At 41.6% G+C, this 16,040-nt stretch overlaps 1 protein-coding gene across 1 annotated transcript in view; it reads left to right on the top strand.

The window, feature by feature from the left end:
• LOC125459995 (forkhead box protein C2-like) overlaps positions 1-15,466 on the top strand; it is a 52,158-nt gene extending 36,692 nt beyond the window's left edge. The window contains exon 2 of the mRNA XM_048547012.2: positions 15,389-15,466. Coding sequence (XP_048402969.1) covers positions 15,389-15,394 — 6 coding nt within the window. The 3' untranslated portion in view covers positions 15,395-15,466. The remainder of the gene's footprint in view (positions 1-15,388) is intronic.
• The last annotated feature ends 574 nt before the right edge of the window (positions 15,467-16,040 follow it).

Raw genomic sequence — 16,040 nt, 5'->3', positions numbered from 1 at the left:
TGTTCATTTACCAATTCTCTTTTATTTTACAACAGAATGAAAATATTTACTGACAATTGTTAAAACCAACACTATAGAAGGAAACAGATTGTAAATGTATGCATGTTCTTTTTTTAAACTTCATCCTTTTGTTTGCATTTGCTTATTTTCAAGATCAAATCAACTCTAATTTGTCTTTTTCATTTAAAAAAAACAACGATCAAATCAGTATTAAGCCACAGGCACTGTTTAAATCATCTTCCATGTCTGGCTTTTATGCAACATTTCTCTGCTTCCATTATACCCACAGCCGCTGAATACTTTTGGATCTCACTGCTGCTGTGAGTTATATATAGCAACACAGTTATCAATCAAAATACTTCAAAGTGATGAGTTACTTTTTTGGCAAGCCAACACAAACTGGTCTAAAGATGGTGCCTATAAGAAATGTAGCATTTTTGTGTTATTAGTCAAACTTTTCCCATTGACTTATTAGGGAGAACGATGTATGAATCTAAGAGCATGATGTCAAGTGCATCAGTTTGCAAGTCACAAGTCCCAGATTATTGTCTGACACCTCAAAAATGCACGAGTTACCACCTCCACAAATGATGAAATTCCCTCAGAATTACACACTTATCATGCTGATCTCAGTTTGTTTCACAGGGGAAATTCCTAACACTTGTATGTGGGCTTTTGGAAAATCTAAAAGTTATAATCTCAGTAGTTCTTTCCTCTGCTTGAAGTGGAAGATCTAAGCTTTGTGTTCCATCTACCCATTGTCACAGGATATAGTGCGATGACTAATTAAATGACTAAATTAAAACAAATGTTGCACTCGTAATCTAATAACAATAAGTGTATTGATTGTAAATGTGTCTAATCAGGTGTTTGTTCTACTGCCTGGTAACCTACTTGAACCTCTAACTGATTTGAGAGTGACATCAATAGCTTGGGATCAATTCTCTCCATACTAGTTAAGGTCACCATGGAGGTTCCACCTCACCCTTTGCCTGAAACATGGTGACCCTTAGGTTTACCTCATCATCAGCCATCTTTCTCAAATGAGAGAGCAGCCCTATGGAGCTCTGGAACTATGGCAGCTACTTTTACATATCCCTCTGGCTATTATCACGTTGCTTTTAATGGGAATTTGTTTCAAACACAATGACGACCATTTTCCTACATTAGAAGAACTCATGGCCCTAATGCACCATGGAATATTGGGAAGTTGTCAACAAATAAACATGTAAACATTCAACTTAGGTCAGGAGGAGGCCATTTGGCCCCTTGAGACTGCCCTACTATTTAGTAATAGCATAGCTTAGTTCCATGTTCTTACCTACCCCCATTATGCTCTGACTTCCCTGTTACTAAATGAACTACTCACATCTGCCTTACATGTATTCAATGATACTGCCTCAACTATGTTCTGACAAAGGGAGTTCCATGGACTCATGATGCTCTGAGAGAACAAATGTCATCTCATGTCTATCTCAAGTACAGGTCTATTATTATTGTTGTACAGAGCTAAAGAAAGATATTCTGTTTGTCAAGTGTAATATATTCATTAATGCCTTCTACATACACAACATTTGATTTCCTATTTTAACTATTTGTGCTCTAGCTCAATAACTATTACAACTGTGATGAGATCACTGTCTTTTTTAACAGTTAGTAAGTCTACATTTACAATTTCTTTTTCTTCAGTCATTGGATGCTTGCATCAGTGTGAAGGTTTCGATTTATTGGCTAACCTTAATCGTTCTATAGAAGGCGATGATGAGCTGTTGTCTTGATTTGCTGCAGCCCTCAGGCTCCAGGTGAATCCACAGTGCTTTTAGGAAGGGAAGTCCAGGATGTTGACGGTGAAGTGATGGCAATGCTATTCCAAGTCATGATGATGTGGGGCTTGGAGGGAGATTTTCAAGTGATGGTCATTCTATGCACCTGCTGCCCTTGTCCTTCTAAGTTGTCGAGTTGTGCTGTTGGAAGATGCTGTTGACAATGTCTTGGTTAGTAACAGCAATACATCTGGGAGAAGGTGCACACTGCTGCCATTCTGTGTCAATGATAAAAGTGAATGTTGAAAGGGCCAGATGTGACAGGACTCAAATGCGAGTTTTGAGAAGATTTATAGCACAGGTTGTGGTTCTGGATGTGAGTTTGCTCGCTGAGCTGGAAGGTTAGTGTTCAGACGTTTCGTCACCATTCTAGGTAACATCATCAGTGAGCCTCCGATGAAGCGCTGGTGTTATGTCCTGCTTTCTATTTATCTGTTTAGGTTTCCTTGGGTTGGTGATGTCATTTCCTGTGTTGGCGATGTCATTTCAAACTTCAAACCAGCGTCAACAGGAAAACAACGCATATGGACCAAATACTGAGCTACAGGAGCAACCATCCCAACACCCACAAACGAAACTGCATTAGAACATTATTCCAATGAGCCACCACACACTGCAGCACAGAGGAATGACAAAGAGCAGAAGAAATCACCTATTCAAAAAGAACGGGTACCCAATGAACACAGTCCGCCGATTTCTCAGCAACAAACCCAAACAAACAGACAAAACGGGCCCAGAAACCATAACCACTCTCCCCTACATCAAAGACATTTCCGAAATGACTGCCAGACTACTCGGACCCCTTGGCATCAGGGTAGCCCACAAACCCACCAACACACTAAAACAGCAGCTAATGAACTTAAAAGACCCTATACAGACAACAAGCAGAACGACGTCATCTACAAAATACCTTGCAAGAACTGTGACAAACACTACATTGGGCAAACTGGCAGAAAGCTAGCCACCAGGATACATGAACATCAACTAGCCACAAAACGACATGACCCACTATCACTCGTATCCTTACATACAGATGAGGAAGGACACCACTTTGATTGGGACAACACATCCATCCTAGGACAAGCCAAACAGAGACACGCAGGAGAATTCCTAGAAGCATGGCATTCCAGCCGGAACTCCATCAACAAACACATTGATTTGGTGCCAATCTACCATCCCCTGAGAAAAAGAACAGGAAATGACATCACCAACACAGGAAATGACATCACCAACCCAAGGAAACCTAAACAGATAAATAGAAAGTGGGACATAACACCAGCACTTCATCGGAGGCTCACTGATGATGTTACCTAGAATGGTGACGAAACGTCTGAAAACTAACCTTCCAGCTCAGCGAGCAAACTCACATCCAGAGCACTCAAATGGTTTACTTTGTCATGGATGTGGTCAAGCCTCTTGAGTTTTGGATAGCTGCAGCCATCCAGGCAAGTGGAGAGAATTCCACACATAGATGTTGATAGATTTTGGGAACATAGAGGCTGAGTTATTTGCCACAGAATTATGGGGAAACAAGGAAATAGTAGAGGAATTAAACAGACATCTTGCATCAGGCTTCACAGTGAAAAATACTTCAAGCATCTCATTAATCCTAGAGAATACAGGGGGAGAATTGAGTACCATGACTAGAGAAATAGTAGAAATTAATGGATCTAAAGGATACATCCACTAATCCTGATGACTTGTATCTGAGGACACTAAAAGAAATGGCTACAGAGGCAGTGAATGTATTGGCTGCAATTTTCCAAAAATTAATGGCATCTGGAGAAGTGTTAGAGGATTGGAAAATTGCCAATGTGACATACCTATTCAAAAAGGGAGGGAGGCAAAAGAAAGATAATTATAGTGCAATTAGCCTAACATCTATTATCGGAAAACTGCTGAAATCAATTATAAGGAAGTAATTGCGGCACATTTGGAAATCCATAATGTAATCAAACAGAGTCAGCATAGCTTTGTGAAAGGGAAATTGTGTCTGACTAATTAGAATTTTTTGTGGCAGTCTCACCCATATAGGCAAGAGTGACTAGAGGGGAGCCTAAGGGGAATCTAAAGATGTGTTGTATTTGGGCTTCCAGAAACATTTGACAACAAACTTCACAAAACATTAAGTCACAAGGTAAGAGCCCAGCATGTTGGATGGTGTATTTTGGCATGGATAGAGAATTTTTATTAGAGAATCTTTGGCAGGAAAACAATGAGTAGGGATAAGGCATTCTTTTTAAGTTTGGCGACATGCAACTAGTGAGGCTCCACAGGGATCAGTGCTGGACAATTGTTTGCAATATGTATTAATGACTTGGAGGAAGGAAGTGAATGTACTGTAGCCAAGCTTGGAGATGACACAAAATTATGTACAAGTTGTGAAGGGAATAAAAGCAGTTTACAGAATGATATTGATGGGTTACATAAGTGGACAAAAAGTTGGCAAATGGAGTATAATGTAGAAAAATGTGAAGTTGGTCATTTTGGGGAGGAGACCAAAAGAACCAAATATTATTTACATGCCGAAAAGCTGCAGAAAGCTGCATACACAAGGGGTACTTGTGAAAGCTTGCACATAGGAGCAGCAGATAATCAGGAAGGCGAATAGAATGTTAACTGTTATTTCAAGGAAGTTGAGGTGTAACAATAGTGAAGTCTTATAGCAACTGTGCTGGTGAGACCACATCTGGAACACTATGAGCAGTTTTGGATCCCTTAAGTGAGGAAAGACACCATTTCATCGGAGGCAGATTAGAAAAGTTGCATTAGGATGATCCATGCCAAAGTCTGATAAGCAAAAGCTAAACTGGTTGGGACTCTACTCACTGGAATTTAGAAGAATCAGAGACGATCTCACCGAAACATATAGGATTCTTCAGGGGCTTAACATATAAATACTGGGAGGATGTTTGAGACATCTAGCAGCAGATGGCATGATTTCAGAATAAAGGGGTGCCAATTTAAGATTGGGATACGGAAGAATTTCTTCTCTCAAATGGTTGTGAGTCCTTGTCACAGAGAGCAGTGGGGAAAAAGTCCGAGTATGTTTAAGGTTGAGTTAGCTAAGTTCTTGATCAGTAGGGGAATCAGTTGTTAAGGTAAAACAGCAGGAAAGTGGACATGAGAAGTGTCAGATCAGCCGTGATCTTTTCAAATGGTGGAGCAGACTTGAGGTGATGATTGCCCTACTCCTGTTAATATTTCTTATAGTCTTGTGGTCTTATGGAATCTTGAGCTTCTGACATGCTGCCCTAGCCACAGTATTTACATGACATTTCCATCTCAGTTTCTGACCATTGGTAACATCCAGGATGTTCATAGTGGGGGATTCAGTGATGATAATGTCAGTGATTGAATGTCAAGGGATGATGTTTAAATTGTCTCTTGTTGGAGATCATCATTTCTTGGCTTGTGCGGTGCCAATTATACTTGCCATTTATCAGCCAAGATCGGATAATGTTGATGTCTTACTGCACATGAACAAAGACTGTTTCAACAGCTGAATGGTGCTGAACATTGGGCAATCAGCATCGAACATCTCCACTTCTGAGCTTATAATGGAGGGAAGATCATTGATGAGCAGCTGAAGATGATAGAACGTTGAACTTATCCAAGAGGAACTCCTGCAGAGATGTCCTGGGATTGAAATGATTTACGTTCCAAAACAACAACCACTTTTGTTTGTTCCAGGTACGACTCCAACCAATAGAAAATATTCCTCCGATTCTCATTGACTCCAGTTTTCTTTGGGCTCCTTTATGCCATATTCAGTTAAAAAGCTCCCTTGATATCAAGGGTAGTCATTCTCACTTCACCACTGAAATTCAGTTCTATGGTTCATGTTTGGACCATGGTTGTAATGAGGTCAGGAGCATAGTGGCCCTTTTAGAACCTAAACTGAACATCAAAGAGTAGATTATTGCTTTATGAACTCTATCAATGACCTTTTTCATTACTTCTCTGACAATAGAGAATAGACTGATGGGGTAGTAATTGCCTTGGCTGATTTGTCCTGCTTTCTGTGGGCAAGACATAACTGCAATTTTCACATTGTTAGTAATGGAACAACTTGTCTATTGGTGATGTAAGGTCTGGAGCACAAGTCTTCAGTGCTATTGCTAGAATGATGTCAGAGTCCATTGTCTTTACCAAAAATTCAATGCTTTCAATAATTCCTTGATATCTTAGGGAGTGAATTGAACTGGCTGAAAACTGGCATATGTGATACTGGGGACCTTGGGAGGAGGTCAAGACAGATTATGCACTTGGTACTTCAGGCTGATAATGGACTGAAATACTTTAGCCTAGTTTTTTGCACAGATATGTCGGATACCCTATTGTTGATAACGGCACATCTATGGAGCATGTGCCTCCTCTTATTACTTCAATTATCCATCACCAATCATGATTGAATGTGGCAGGACTGCAGAGTTTAGATTTGATCCAATGGTTGGAGAATTACTTAGCCCTGTCTATGGTGTGCTGCTTCCATCAGTTCATGCACGCATTCTGTGCTGCAGCTTCACCAGGTTGACAACTCATTCGTTAAGTCCACCAGCTGCTGCTTCTGTCATGTTGTTTTGCACTCTTCATTGGACAAAGTTTGGTCTCCTTGATGGTAATAGCTGAACTGGGGATATGCCAGAAGTTACAGATTGCAGTTGAATAAAATTCTACCGCTAAAGATTGCAACTCATGGATGCCCAGTTTTTAGCTGCTGGGTCTGTTCAAAGTCCTTCATATTTAGCATGGAGGTAATGCCTTACAACATGACGGAAGGTATCCTCAACATAAAATCAAGACTTTGCCTCAACAAGGAATCAACAATGGTTGACAGTTTAGTAAGGATGAAGCCCAGTAGATTTTTCCCTCTGATTAGTTTCTTCAGTCGTCAGTACGAACACAGTCCGAGAGCTAAACTCTTGGCATCCAAATGCTTCCTCCAATTTGTTTCCCATATGGAGGATTACTGATCATCAGACAAGGGGTGGATGGTAATCATCAAGAGGTTCTCAAAACCGCAGAAAGGTTACAGCACGGAAACAGCTCTTTCAGCCAATCATACCTGCATGGGTAATTAAACTTACTTTTCAATCTTATCAAGTTTACTGGTATTTGGTCAGTGCGCTTGCAGGTTACCACAGTTCAAATGTACATTCTGGTTCCTTTAAAATCAATAGATGGCTCCTGCCTCAACTACCAAACTGGGCAGTAAATTCCAGACACTCAGGGCCCTCTGAGCAACAAAGGTTTTTCTTAAGTTGCCCCTTTTCCTTGTAATAATTAGCTGAAATCTGTGTCCCCCTTTGTAATTGACTTCTCTGCTAGGGGAAACAGTTCTTCACTGTGCGCTTCATCCAGGTTGCTCATTATTTTGTTCCCCTTGATTAAGTCACTCCTCAGCCTCTTGTGTGCTATGGGCAACAACCTGAGTGAATCAAATCTTTAATCATTCCTGCAGTTTTCATTCTCTAGCAAACTAGCTCTGTACTCTCTCTAGAGCAATTATGACTTTCCTGTAATGTGATGATCAGAACTATATAAAAACAGAACAGTTTTAGCCTCACCAGTGACTTATATAGTTTCAGCATTCAATCCCTGCTCTTGCATTTGCTACCTCACCCAATGAAGAAAAACATTCCATCTGCATCTTTTACCACCTTATCTCCCAGCCCTACCACCTTCAGAGACCTATGACTCTGAGATCTCTCACTTCCTCTACCCTTCTCAATACTCTACTGTTTATTGTGCATTCCCCTGCTTTGTTGGCCTTCCTGAAATGCATAGCCTTATAATTCTCTAGATTGAATTACATTTGCCACTTCTCTACCCATTCGTGAAAGCCTTTCACATCTTCCAGCAGTTGACCAAAATTATTTTCACTGTCAACTAACTGGCTAATTTTTGTGTCACCTGTAAATTTCCCAATCATGCCTCCCAATTTTAAGTCATCAAGCCATAACGTATATACAAACAACAAGGGGCCCATCAATGTGCTGTATGGAATACATACTTGCCCTTATTTCCTCGCTTATGTTTGATCTGATGCCATGAGATTTCATGGGTTCTGGAGCCAATCCTAACAGCTCACTGGCCAACTCCTTTCAGACTGTGTACCACTGTGCCATTAACCATGGTAGATTGCCCAGGAATGATGGTGGTAGTGTTGTCATTATTGTCCATAAAGCATGATTCGGTGAGAATGACTGCACCAGACTGTTGCTTGACCAGTGGAGAGCTGTACAAAAACAGAAGTTGCTGGAAAAGCTCAGCAGGTCTGGCAACATTTATGAAGACAAAATCAGAGTAAACGCTTTTTGTCTGGCTTGGGATTCCTCAGTTTTCAACCCTCCAATCAGACCACCATTTTTGAGGAAGGGTCACCGGACTCGAAACATTAACTCTGATTTTGTCTGCACAGATCTGTCAGACCTGCTGAGCTTTTCTAGCAACTTCGGTTTTTGTTCCTGATTTATAGCATCTGCAATTCTTTCGGTTTTTGTTTAGTATTTAACTTGCTACCACATCTCTTCTAGGCATGCCCACCTTGAAGAAGTTCTGCTCTTCTCTCCAATGGGGTTCCCATTCCAATCTTTCTTCTTGCCCACCGACATTAACTTCACTGTCACTCCTAGTGTTTGATCAGGTATTTGCTAAAACTTGTTTCCACAGCCATGTCATATCCCTCAGCGACTGTCTCCGGCTCAGGCTCATCCCACGTGGATTCCAACTGAAGTTTCAACACTCATGTTTTGAATCCTCCCAGGATCACAATTATATCTGTGATGTTCAATCTTACATGGACAGCTGCTCTCACCGCATATTGAGATCCACACTCAGTGCCACGTGGTGTCACATGCACACTCTCAACCACCAGCTCTGAGGAAGGGTCACCGGACCTGAAACGTTCACTCTGATTTTTAATTCATCAACAATGCCAGACCTGCCGAGCTTTTCCAGCGACTTCTGTTTTTGTTCCTGGTTTACAGCACCACCAGTTCTTTCAGTTTTTATTTAATGGAGAGCTGTCTTGATTTTGGCCTAGATGTATTCAGTAAGGGATTGGCAAGGAGGAATTTGCAGGTTGATAAGACTGCTTTCCAATCTTAATTCTGATCCCTCGGTTGATATTGGGGGTGCCTCCTATTTCATTCATTTCTTCAGACTTTGTAATGGGTTAATTTGACAGAGTGGCTTGCTTGTGCTGTTTCAAAGGGCAGTTAGGAGTCAACTACATTGCTGTGGGTCTGGATTCACAACCAGACCAGATCAGGTAAAAGTGCCAGATTTCCTTGCCAAAGGACTTTAGAGTCATTTTTTACGATAATCGACAGTGGTTATGTAGTTGTCATTAGACTAGCTTTTATTTCCAGATCCGACTGAATTCAAATTTTATCATCTGCGAATGGTTTAATTCACACTCATATTCCCCTAACATTAGCTTGGGCTTCTGGATTATTCATCTCGTGACATTATCACTCATCATAGTGACCCCTATATTGTCAGATTAACTGTTGGTCAAAGCAATAGTGGCAACATATTGGGGTGGCACTGTGGTTCAGTGGTTAACACTGCAGCTTCACAGCGCCGGGGAGGGGGTTCACTTCCACGCTCAGATGACTGTAAGGAGTTTGCGCATTCTTCCCATGTCTGCGGGGGTTTGCTTTGGGTGCTGCAGTTTCCTCCTACAGTCCAAAGATGTGCAGTAGGTGGATTGACCATGCTAAATTGGTGATAGTGTTCAGGAATGAGTAGATTAGGTGGGTTATAGGGGGATTGGGTCTGTGTAGAATGCTCTCAGGGTCAGTGTGGACTTGTTGGGCCGAATGGCCTGTTTCCACATTGTAGGGGTTCTAAAAAAAACATAATTTAGGGGCTGTGTACCAGAATGAATCCCAGGCTCACTAAATTTATTCTGAGATCTCATCAAGGAGTCTGACAACAGCTGGTTTCCAATGTGATAAGAGAAAATGGGAACTGCAGATGCTGGAGGATCCAAGATAATAAAGTGTGAAGCTGGATGAACACAGCAGGCCCAGCAGCATCTCAGGAGCACAAAAGCTGATGTTTTGGGCCTAGACCCTTCATCAGAGAGGGGTATGGGGTGAGGGTTCTGGAATAAATAGGGAGAGAGGGGGAGGCAGACCGAAGATGGAGAGAAAAGAAGATAGGTGGAGAGGAGAGTATAGATGGGGAGGTAGGGAGGAGATAGGTCAGTCCAGGGAAGATGGACATGTCAAGGAGGTGGGATGAGGTTAGTAGGTAGGAAATGGAGGTGCGGCTTGGGGTGGGAGGAAGCGGTGGGTGAGAGGAAGAACAGGTTAGGGAGGCAGAGACAGGCTGGGCTGGTTTTGGGATGCAGTGGGGGAAGGGGAAATTTTGAAGCTTGTGAAGTCCACGTTGATACCATTGGGCTGCAGGGTTCACAAGCTTCAAAATTTCCCCTTCCCCCACCGCATTGCAAACCAGCCCTGTTCATCCGCTCCCCCCACTGCATCACACAACCCGCCCAGCTTGTCCCCTCCCCCCACTGCAGCCCAAAACCAGCCCAGCCTGTCTCCGCCTCCCTAACCTGTTCTTCCTCTCACCCATCCCTTCCTCCCACCTCAAGCCGGACCTCCATTTCCTACCTACTAACCTCATCCCGCCTCCTTGACCTGTCTGTCTTCCCTGGACTGACCTATCCCCTCCCTACCTCCCCACCTATACTCTCCTCTCCACCTATCTTCTTTTCTCTCCATCTTCGGTCCGCCTCCCCCTCTCTCCCTATTTATTCCAGAACCCTCTCCCCATTCCCCCTCCCTGATGAAGGGTCTAAGCCCGAAACGCCAGCTTTTGTGCTCCTGAGATGCTGCTTGGCCTGCTGTGTTCATCCAGCTCCACACTTTGTTATCTTAGATAATTATGTATATGGCTGTATTTCGAAGTAATAGAGATTTATGTCAGAATACAGTGTCCGAAAACTCTTGGCAGTCAAAAGAGTTAAAAGTTCAAGAATAAATGCTGTAATGTTATGGGCTTATCTCTGACCATTGCATATTGAGATTTCTGCCTGAAAGAATATGGAGAAATCTTGGTGTAACATATCCACAAAAAAATCCTTTGCATTTATTCTTCCCAGTGTTTTCACAGGAAGGCTGAGACTGGGAGATACAGATTATCGGTCAGATTTGAAATTGCAATGAGTGTGCTCAAGTCATGAAAGTTCGTTTGGATATTTTTGGGATTATTATTTGTAGTTTATCTAGAATAGTTGGTGCCTTTTCACCTCCTGAGGTCAGAGTGAATAATTAGGAAAGAAAGGTACAAGTTTAGCATCACTGACGTTCCAAAAAGATTGCATTGTGATGTGAAAAATATGAGGTCATTTTTTCCAACAAGAAGTAGACCTAAAAGAAAATAAGAAAAAACATTTTTTTTAAGTTAGGACGGTGCATTGAGTTTTCCTGACATTGCTGGAAGTATTTTCAAACAATCTGGAATTTTTCCAACTGTTTATGTTGTGTGAATTCCACAAAATACTCCAGCATCATGACTTTACAGTTTTGTGATTCTCACCAGAGAACTTGTAGTTCAAAAATTGTCAAATTTATTTGATAATATGTTGCAATTTATTAAACTATTAGAACTTCTTAATCATTTAACCTGCCACATTTTCATAGGAGTTTTGGGATCTATAGGGAGATGACATTTAAAACATGCTATGTACATTGTGACACATTAAAAGGATGGTAACACAGAAAAAAATGAACATCACATTTATTCATTATTTTAGCATAAAGAATATTATGGTAAATATGTACATCATTGGAAGAAAGATGCATCAGCCACAACATGATTGTAAAAATCGAAACTGATATCTATTTCAAGCCCACTGACTCCCTCAGCTACCTGGACTACACCTCCTATCACCCACCTTCCTGCAAGAATGCAATTCCCTGCTGACAATTCCTCCGCCTTCCCTGCATCTGTTCCCAAGGTGAGGTGTCCACTCTTGAGCATCCCAGATGTCCTCGTATTTCAAGGACCTCAACATCCCCCCCAAATCTGTGGTTGAAAATGCCCGCAACCGCACCTCTTGTGTTTCCCACACCTCAGCCCTCACATCCCCTCCCTGCAATAAAAACAAAGACAGAATTCCCCTTGTCCTCACGTACCACCCCATAACCTCCAGATTCAAAGTATCATTCTCCGCCACTTCCGCCACCTGCAATCTGACCCCACTACGAAGGACATAGTTCCCTCCCCATCCTCATCTGCCTTCCAGGGGGACTGCTCTGTCTGTGACTCCCTCATCCACTCCGCACTCCCCACTAGCTCCAGCACCTTTCCCTGCAACTGCAGGAAGTGCTACACCTGCCCCGACACCTCTCCCCTGCCTTCCAACCCAGGCCCCAAAAAAACCTTCCACATCAAACAGATGTTTACCTGCACATCTGCTAGTGTGGTCTATTGTTACTGCTGTTTCTGATCTGGCCTCCTCTACATCGGTGAGAACAAATGGAGGGTCTGAGACTGCTTTGTAGTGCGCCTACGCTTGGTTAGTGACAAACAACAGTGAACCCCTCCCACTCCTTGGACGACATGTCCATCCTGGGCCTCCTCCAGTGTCACAACAATGCCACCCAGAAACTGGAGGAACCCTACAACTCATTGGTCTCAATGTGGACTTTACGAGCTTCAAAATCTCCCCAGAACCGACCTCATTCAAAGACCAGCACCCTGATCCCTGCCTCCTTGGCCTGTCCATCTTCTGTCCTAGCTATCCATTCCTCCCACCTCACTGACCAATCCCCACCACTACCTAGCTACATTCACTTTTACTAGCTTCATCCCGGCCTCCTTGATCTGCCTGTCTTCTCTCCCACCTATCCATTCCACTATCAGCTTGCTATCACCATTCCCAACCCCATTTATTTCAGAGCCCCTTTCCCCTCCCCCATTTCTGAAGAGCGGACCGACCTGAAACATCAGCTTTCCTGCTCCTCAGATGCTGCCCGGCTTGTTGTATTCCTCCAGCTCCACACTGTGTTATGATTGTAACTCTGTCCAACAATAGTAGTGTCCATCACAGGAAATTGAGATTAATGTTTTAGAGTCACAGAGGAATAGAGGTATACAGCATGGAAATAGGCTCTTTAGTCCAACTCGTGCGTATCAACAAGGTTTTCTAAATTGACAGTCTCTTTTGCCTGCGTTTGACCCATGTCCCTCTAAACTTTTTCTATTCCCATGCACCTATCCAAATGTCTTTTAAAGGCTCTAATTGTATGTGCCTTTACCACTTTCTTTTCAGCTGATTCCAAAAATGCACCACCCTCTGTGTGAAAAGGTTGCCCCTCAGATCCCTTTCAAATCCTTCCCATCTCAAGTAAAACTTATGCCCTCTAGTTTTTAACTCCCCTACACTGAGGCAAAGGCCTTAGCTATTCACCCTATCTGTGCTCATGATTTTATAAACCTCTATATGGTCACCCCTCAGACTCTCATGCTGCAGGGAAAAATGTCTTGACCAATTCAACCTTTCCTTATAACTCAAACCTTCCAGTCTCAGTAAAATCCTTGCAAATCCTTTTTGCATTCTTTCCAGTTTAATAACAGCCTTCCTGTAGCAGAGTTGCATGTGGTACACCAAATGTGGTCCTACAAATGTCTTCTACAGCTGTAACATGATGTCCAAACTCTTGTACTCAATGCTCTGACCAATGAAGGCCAGCATGCCAAATGCCTTCTTCACCACCTTGTTGACCTGTGACGCCATGCCAAGGAACTATGTACCTGCACCCCTAGGTCTCTTTGTTTGACCACACTTCCCCGAGCTTTACCATTGACTGGGTAAGCCTTGCCCTAGTTTGTCTTACCAAAATGCAACATGTTACATTTATCTGCATTAAGCTCCACCTGCCCACTGGACTGGTTGATCAAGGACCCATTGTACACTTTGATAATGTTATTCACTGCCCATTGCACCACCATCTGCAAACTTACTAACCATGTCTCCTATCCTTTCACCAGGATAATCTTAAATTTCATGGAAGTAAAATAAACCTTGAAGACCAATTGTTGAGCCAATTCGCATTCTATTGCACACAACTATGATCACAAAGCTGGCCATAGGTAATCAGTTAAGTCAAAAAAAATCTTATGAATTGAGCCTATGAAAATGAGGGCATCATGAATGCTTTTGTTCCCAGCCTTTATGTGTGTTGAGTGATGAGCTTGTGATGTTGGTGGTGTGCTCATTTCTTACTTCTCCTTTATATTCTGTTTCTTCTTCTCAGGCATGATGATACAGCCTTCATCTAGGGCCCTTTTATGGATTAGGATATGATCAAATCATCTGTATAAACATAAAAATTATGATTTATGAGCTGGGAGCTACCCACTCACCCAGATCTTAAAGACAGCTCTGCAAAACATTGATGTGTATTTTGCTTAGAAAACTCTCAGGAATGCAACTGTTTTTTTGGCTTGGAATCATTTACTCTACATTTCAAGTAGTTGACAATTGTATTCAAAATGAAATTATGATGTAATTTATGGCACAACAAAAACCTAACAAGAACATGGAAATGTGTACAATTTTAAGTTCTCATTCATAGGTTGGAAAAGTAAGACTTATTTCCTATCTGCTTCATGTAATATTTCACACAGTTTCACATTTTTATCTATTCTATTCACTTCACCACCATTTTTAGGGCATGATGACTCTTTCTGCAGTTGATTGTCTTCTTATAAGACTGTTGAACTCAGGCAGTCTGACTCAATGTAGGCAAATATGTTTCTGAGCCTGTTGTTTCCACTTCTCCCTTTCAAACTGTTGTTCCAAGAAAATATATTGCTTGCAATGATGAAACCAATTCAACAACACTCAGCAAAGATCAAGTGACTCATTTCTCGTTGCATATCGATGCTACATATTCTATTTCCTTAGTACTGGCAGTAAATTGCGAAGTTAGAGGAAATGGCATCCTGTAAATAGTTGCATGGTCTAATACTAATGTACTCTAGCAAACTAATTCTACCTTTGTTTTTCTTGCATGCAGCAAACAGATTATGTTTTAGCTGGATACTGTACCTCTAGTTGAATCATAGAATGGTTTCAATATGGCTGGAGACCATTTGGCCTGTTGGCCTCTGAAGGAACAATTCACCCAAGGCCCACCCCTCACCACACCCCACTTACTGCATTTCCCTGTAACACTGCAAATGTTTCCTATTTCCTTTTAGAAAACCTCAATTAATTGTACCACCACCACACTCCCAGATATTGAATTTCAGACCCTAAGCAGTTACTGCGTGAGGTAAGATTTTCCTATTGTCGTCATTGCTTGTTTCTCCAGTCACGCTAAATCTATGCCCTATGGGTCTTGATAATCTCTCAGGATCTTATATATGTGTTTTTTGGTTGCACGCTATGTAATGTCCTTCGTATACTCTTAAAATTTTAGTCAAAGGCTCATTCTTGCTCAATGAAAACTTAGTGGCCCAGTAGGTAAGTGAACCTTCATTATTAAAATGGTTTTACTGCATTGATCTGGAGTTTTCTCTCTGTCGCACAGATCTGAAAGGGCCCAATATAAGAGCAATAGTGGAATTGGAAATGAATTTGTTTCCTCAACATCTATGTGCTGAACCTATGGAAGAGATAATCAAAGAAGACAGAGGCTATAGCTTACAAAGGAATGGAGAGAAGAAAAAGATTATCTTTAAAATATATCTCAGGTGTTTGTGAAACAAGTCCAATTTTAACTTTGATCACTTTGTTAGTCCGTTATATTTGTGTTATAGCATTCACATCTATGTAAGGAAATTAATGTGTAATGAAGGTAGAATATCAATATTAATGCTGAAGTGTGTTAAATTTGAATCAGATAAGCAAAACTCTTGATCTGACTGTTAAATGAAGGATCATTGGGCTCGAAATATTAGCCCTGATTTTGCGCGACAGATACTGCCAGACCCGCTGAGTTTCTCCAGCAATTTCAGCTTTGTTTCAGATTTTCACCACCCACAGATTTTTGACTTATGTTAACTCTTGATCATGCTTAGAACTGACAATTGAATTTCTTAAGCTGTTATTTTAGATTTCTGATTGAAATGTAAATACAGTCTTCAGCAGTTTGGATTCCAAACATCTAATTCTAAAAAATGTTAGCCTTGTTATATTTGGATGTTTCTGTGTTTCAAATCAAACTTAAGAAAGCAAACCAG

This window comes from Stegostoma tigrinum, chromosome 16 (genome assembly GCF_030684315.1).
Source record: "Stegostoma tigrinum isolate sSteTig4 chromosome 16, sSteTig4.hap1, whole genome shotgun sequence".
In the NCBI taxonomy this organism is placed as follows: domain Eukaryota; kingdom Metazoa; phylum Chordata; class Chondrichthyes; order Orectolobiformes; family Stegostomatidae; genus Stegostoma; species Stegostoma tigrinum.
This window is presented reverse-complemented; position numbering and strand designations above follow the sequence as displayed.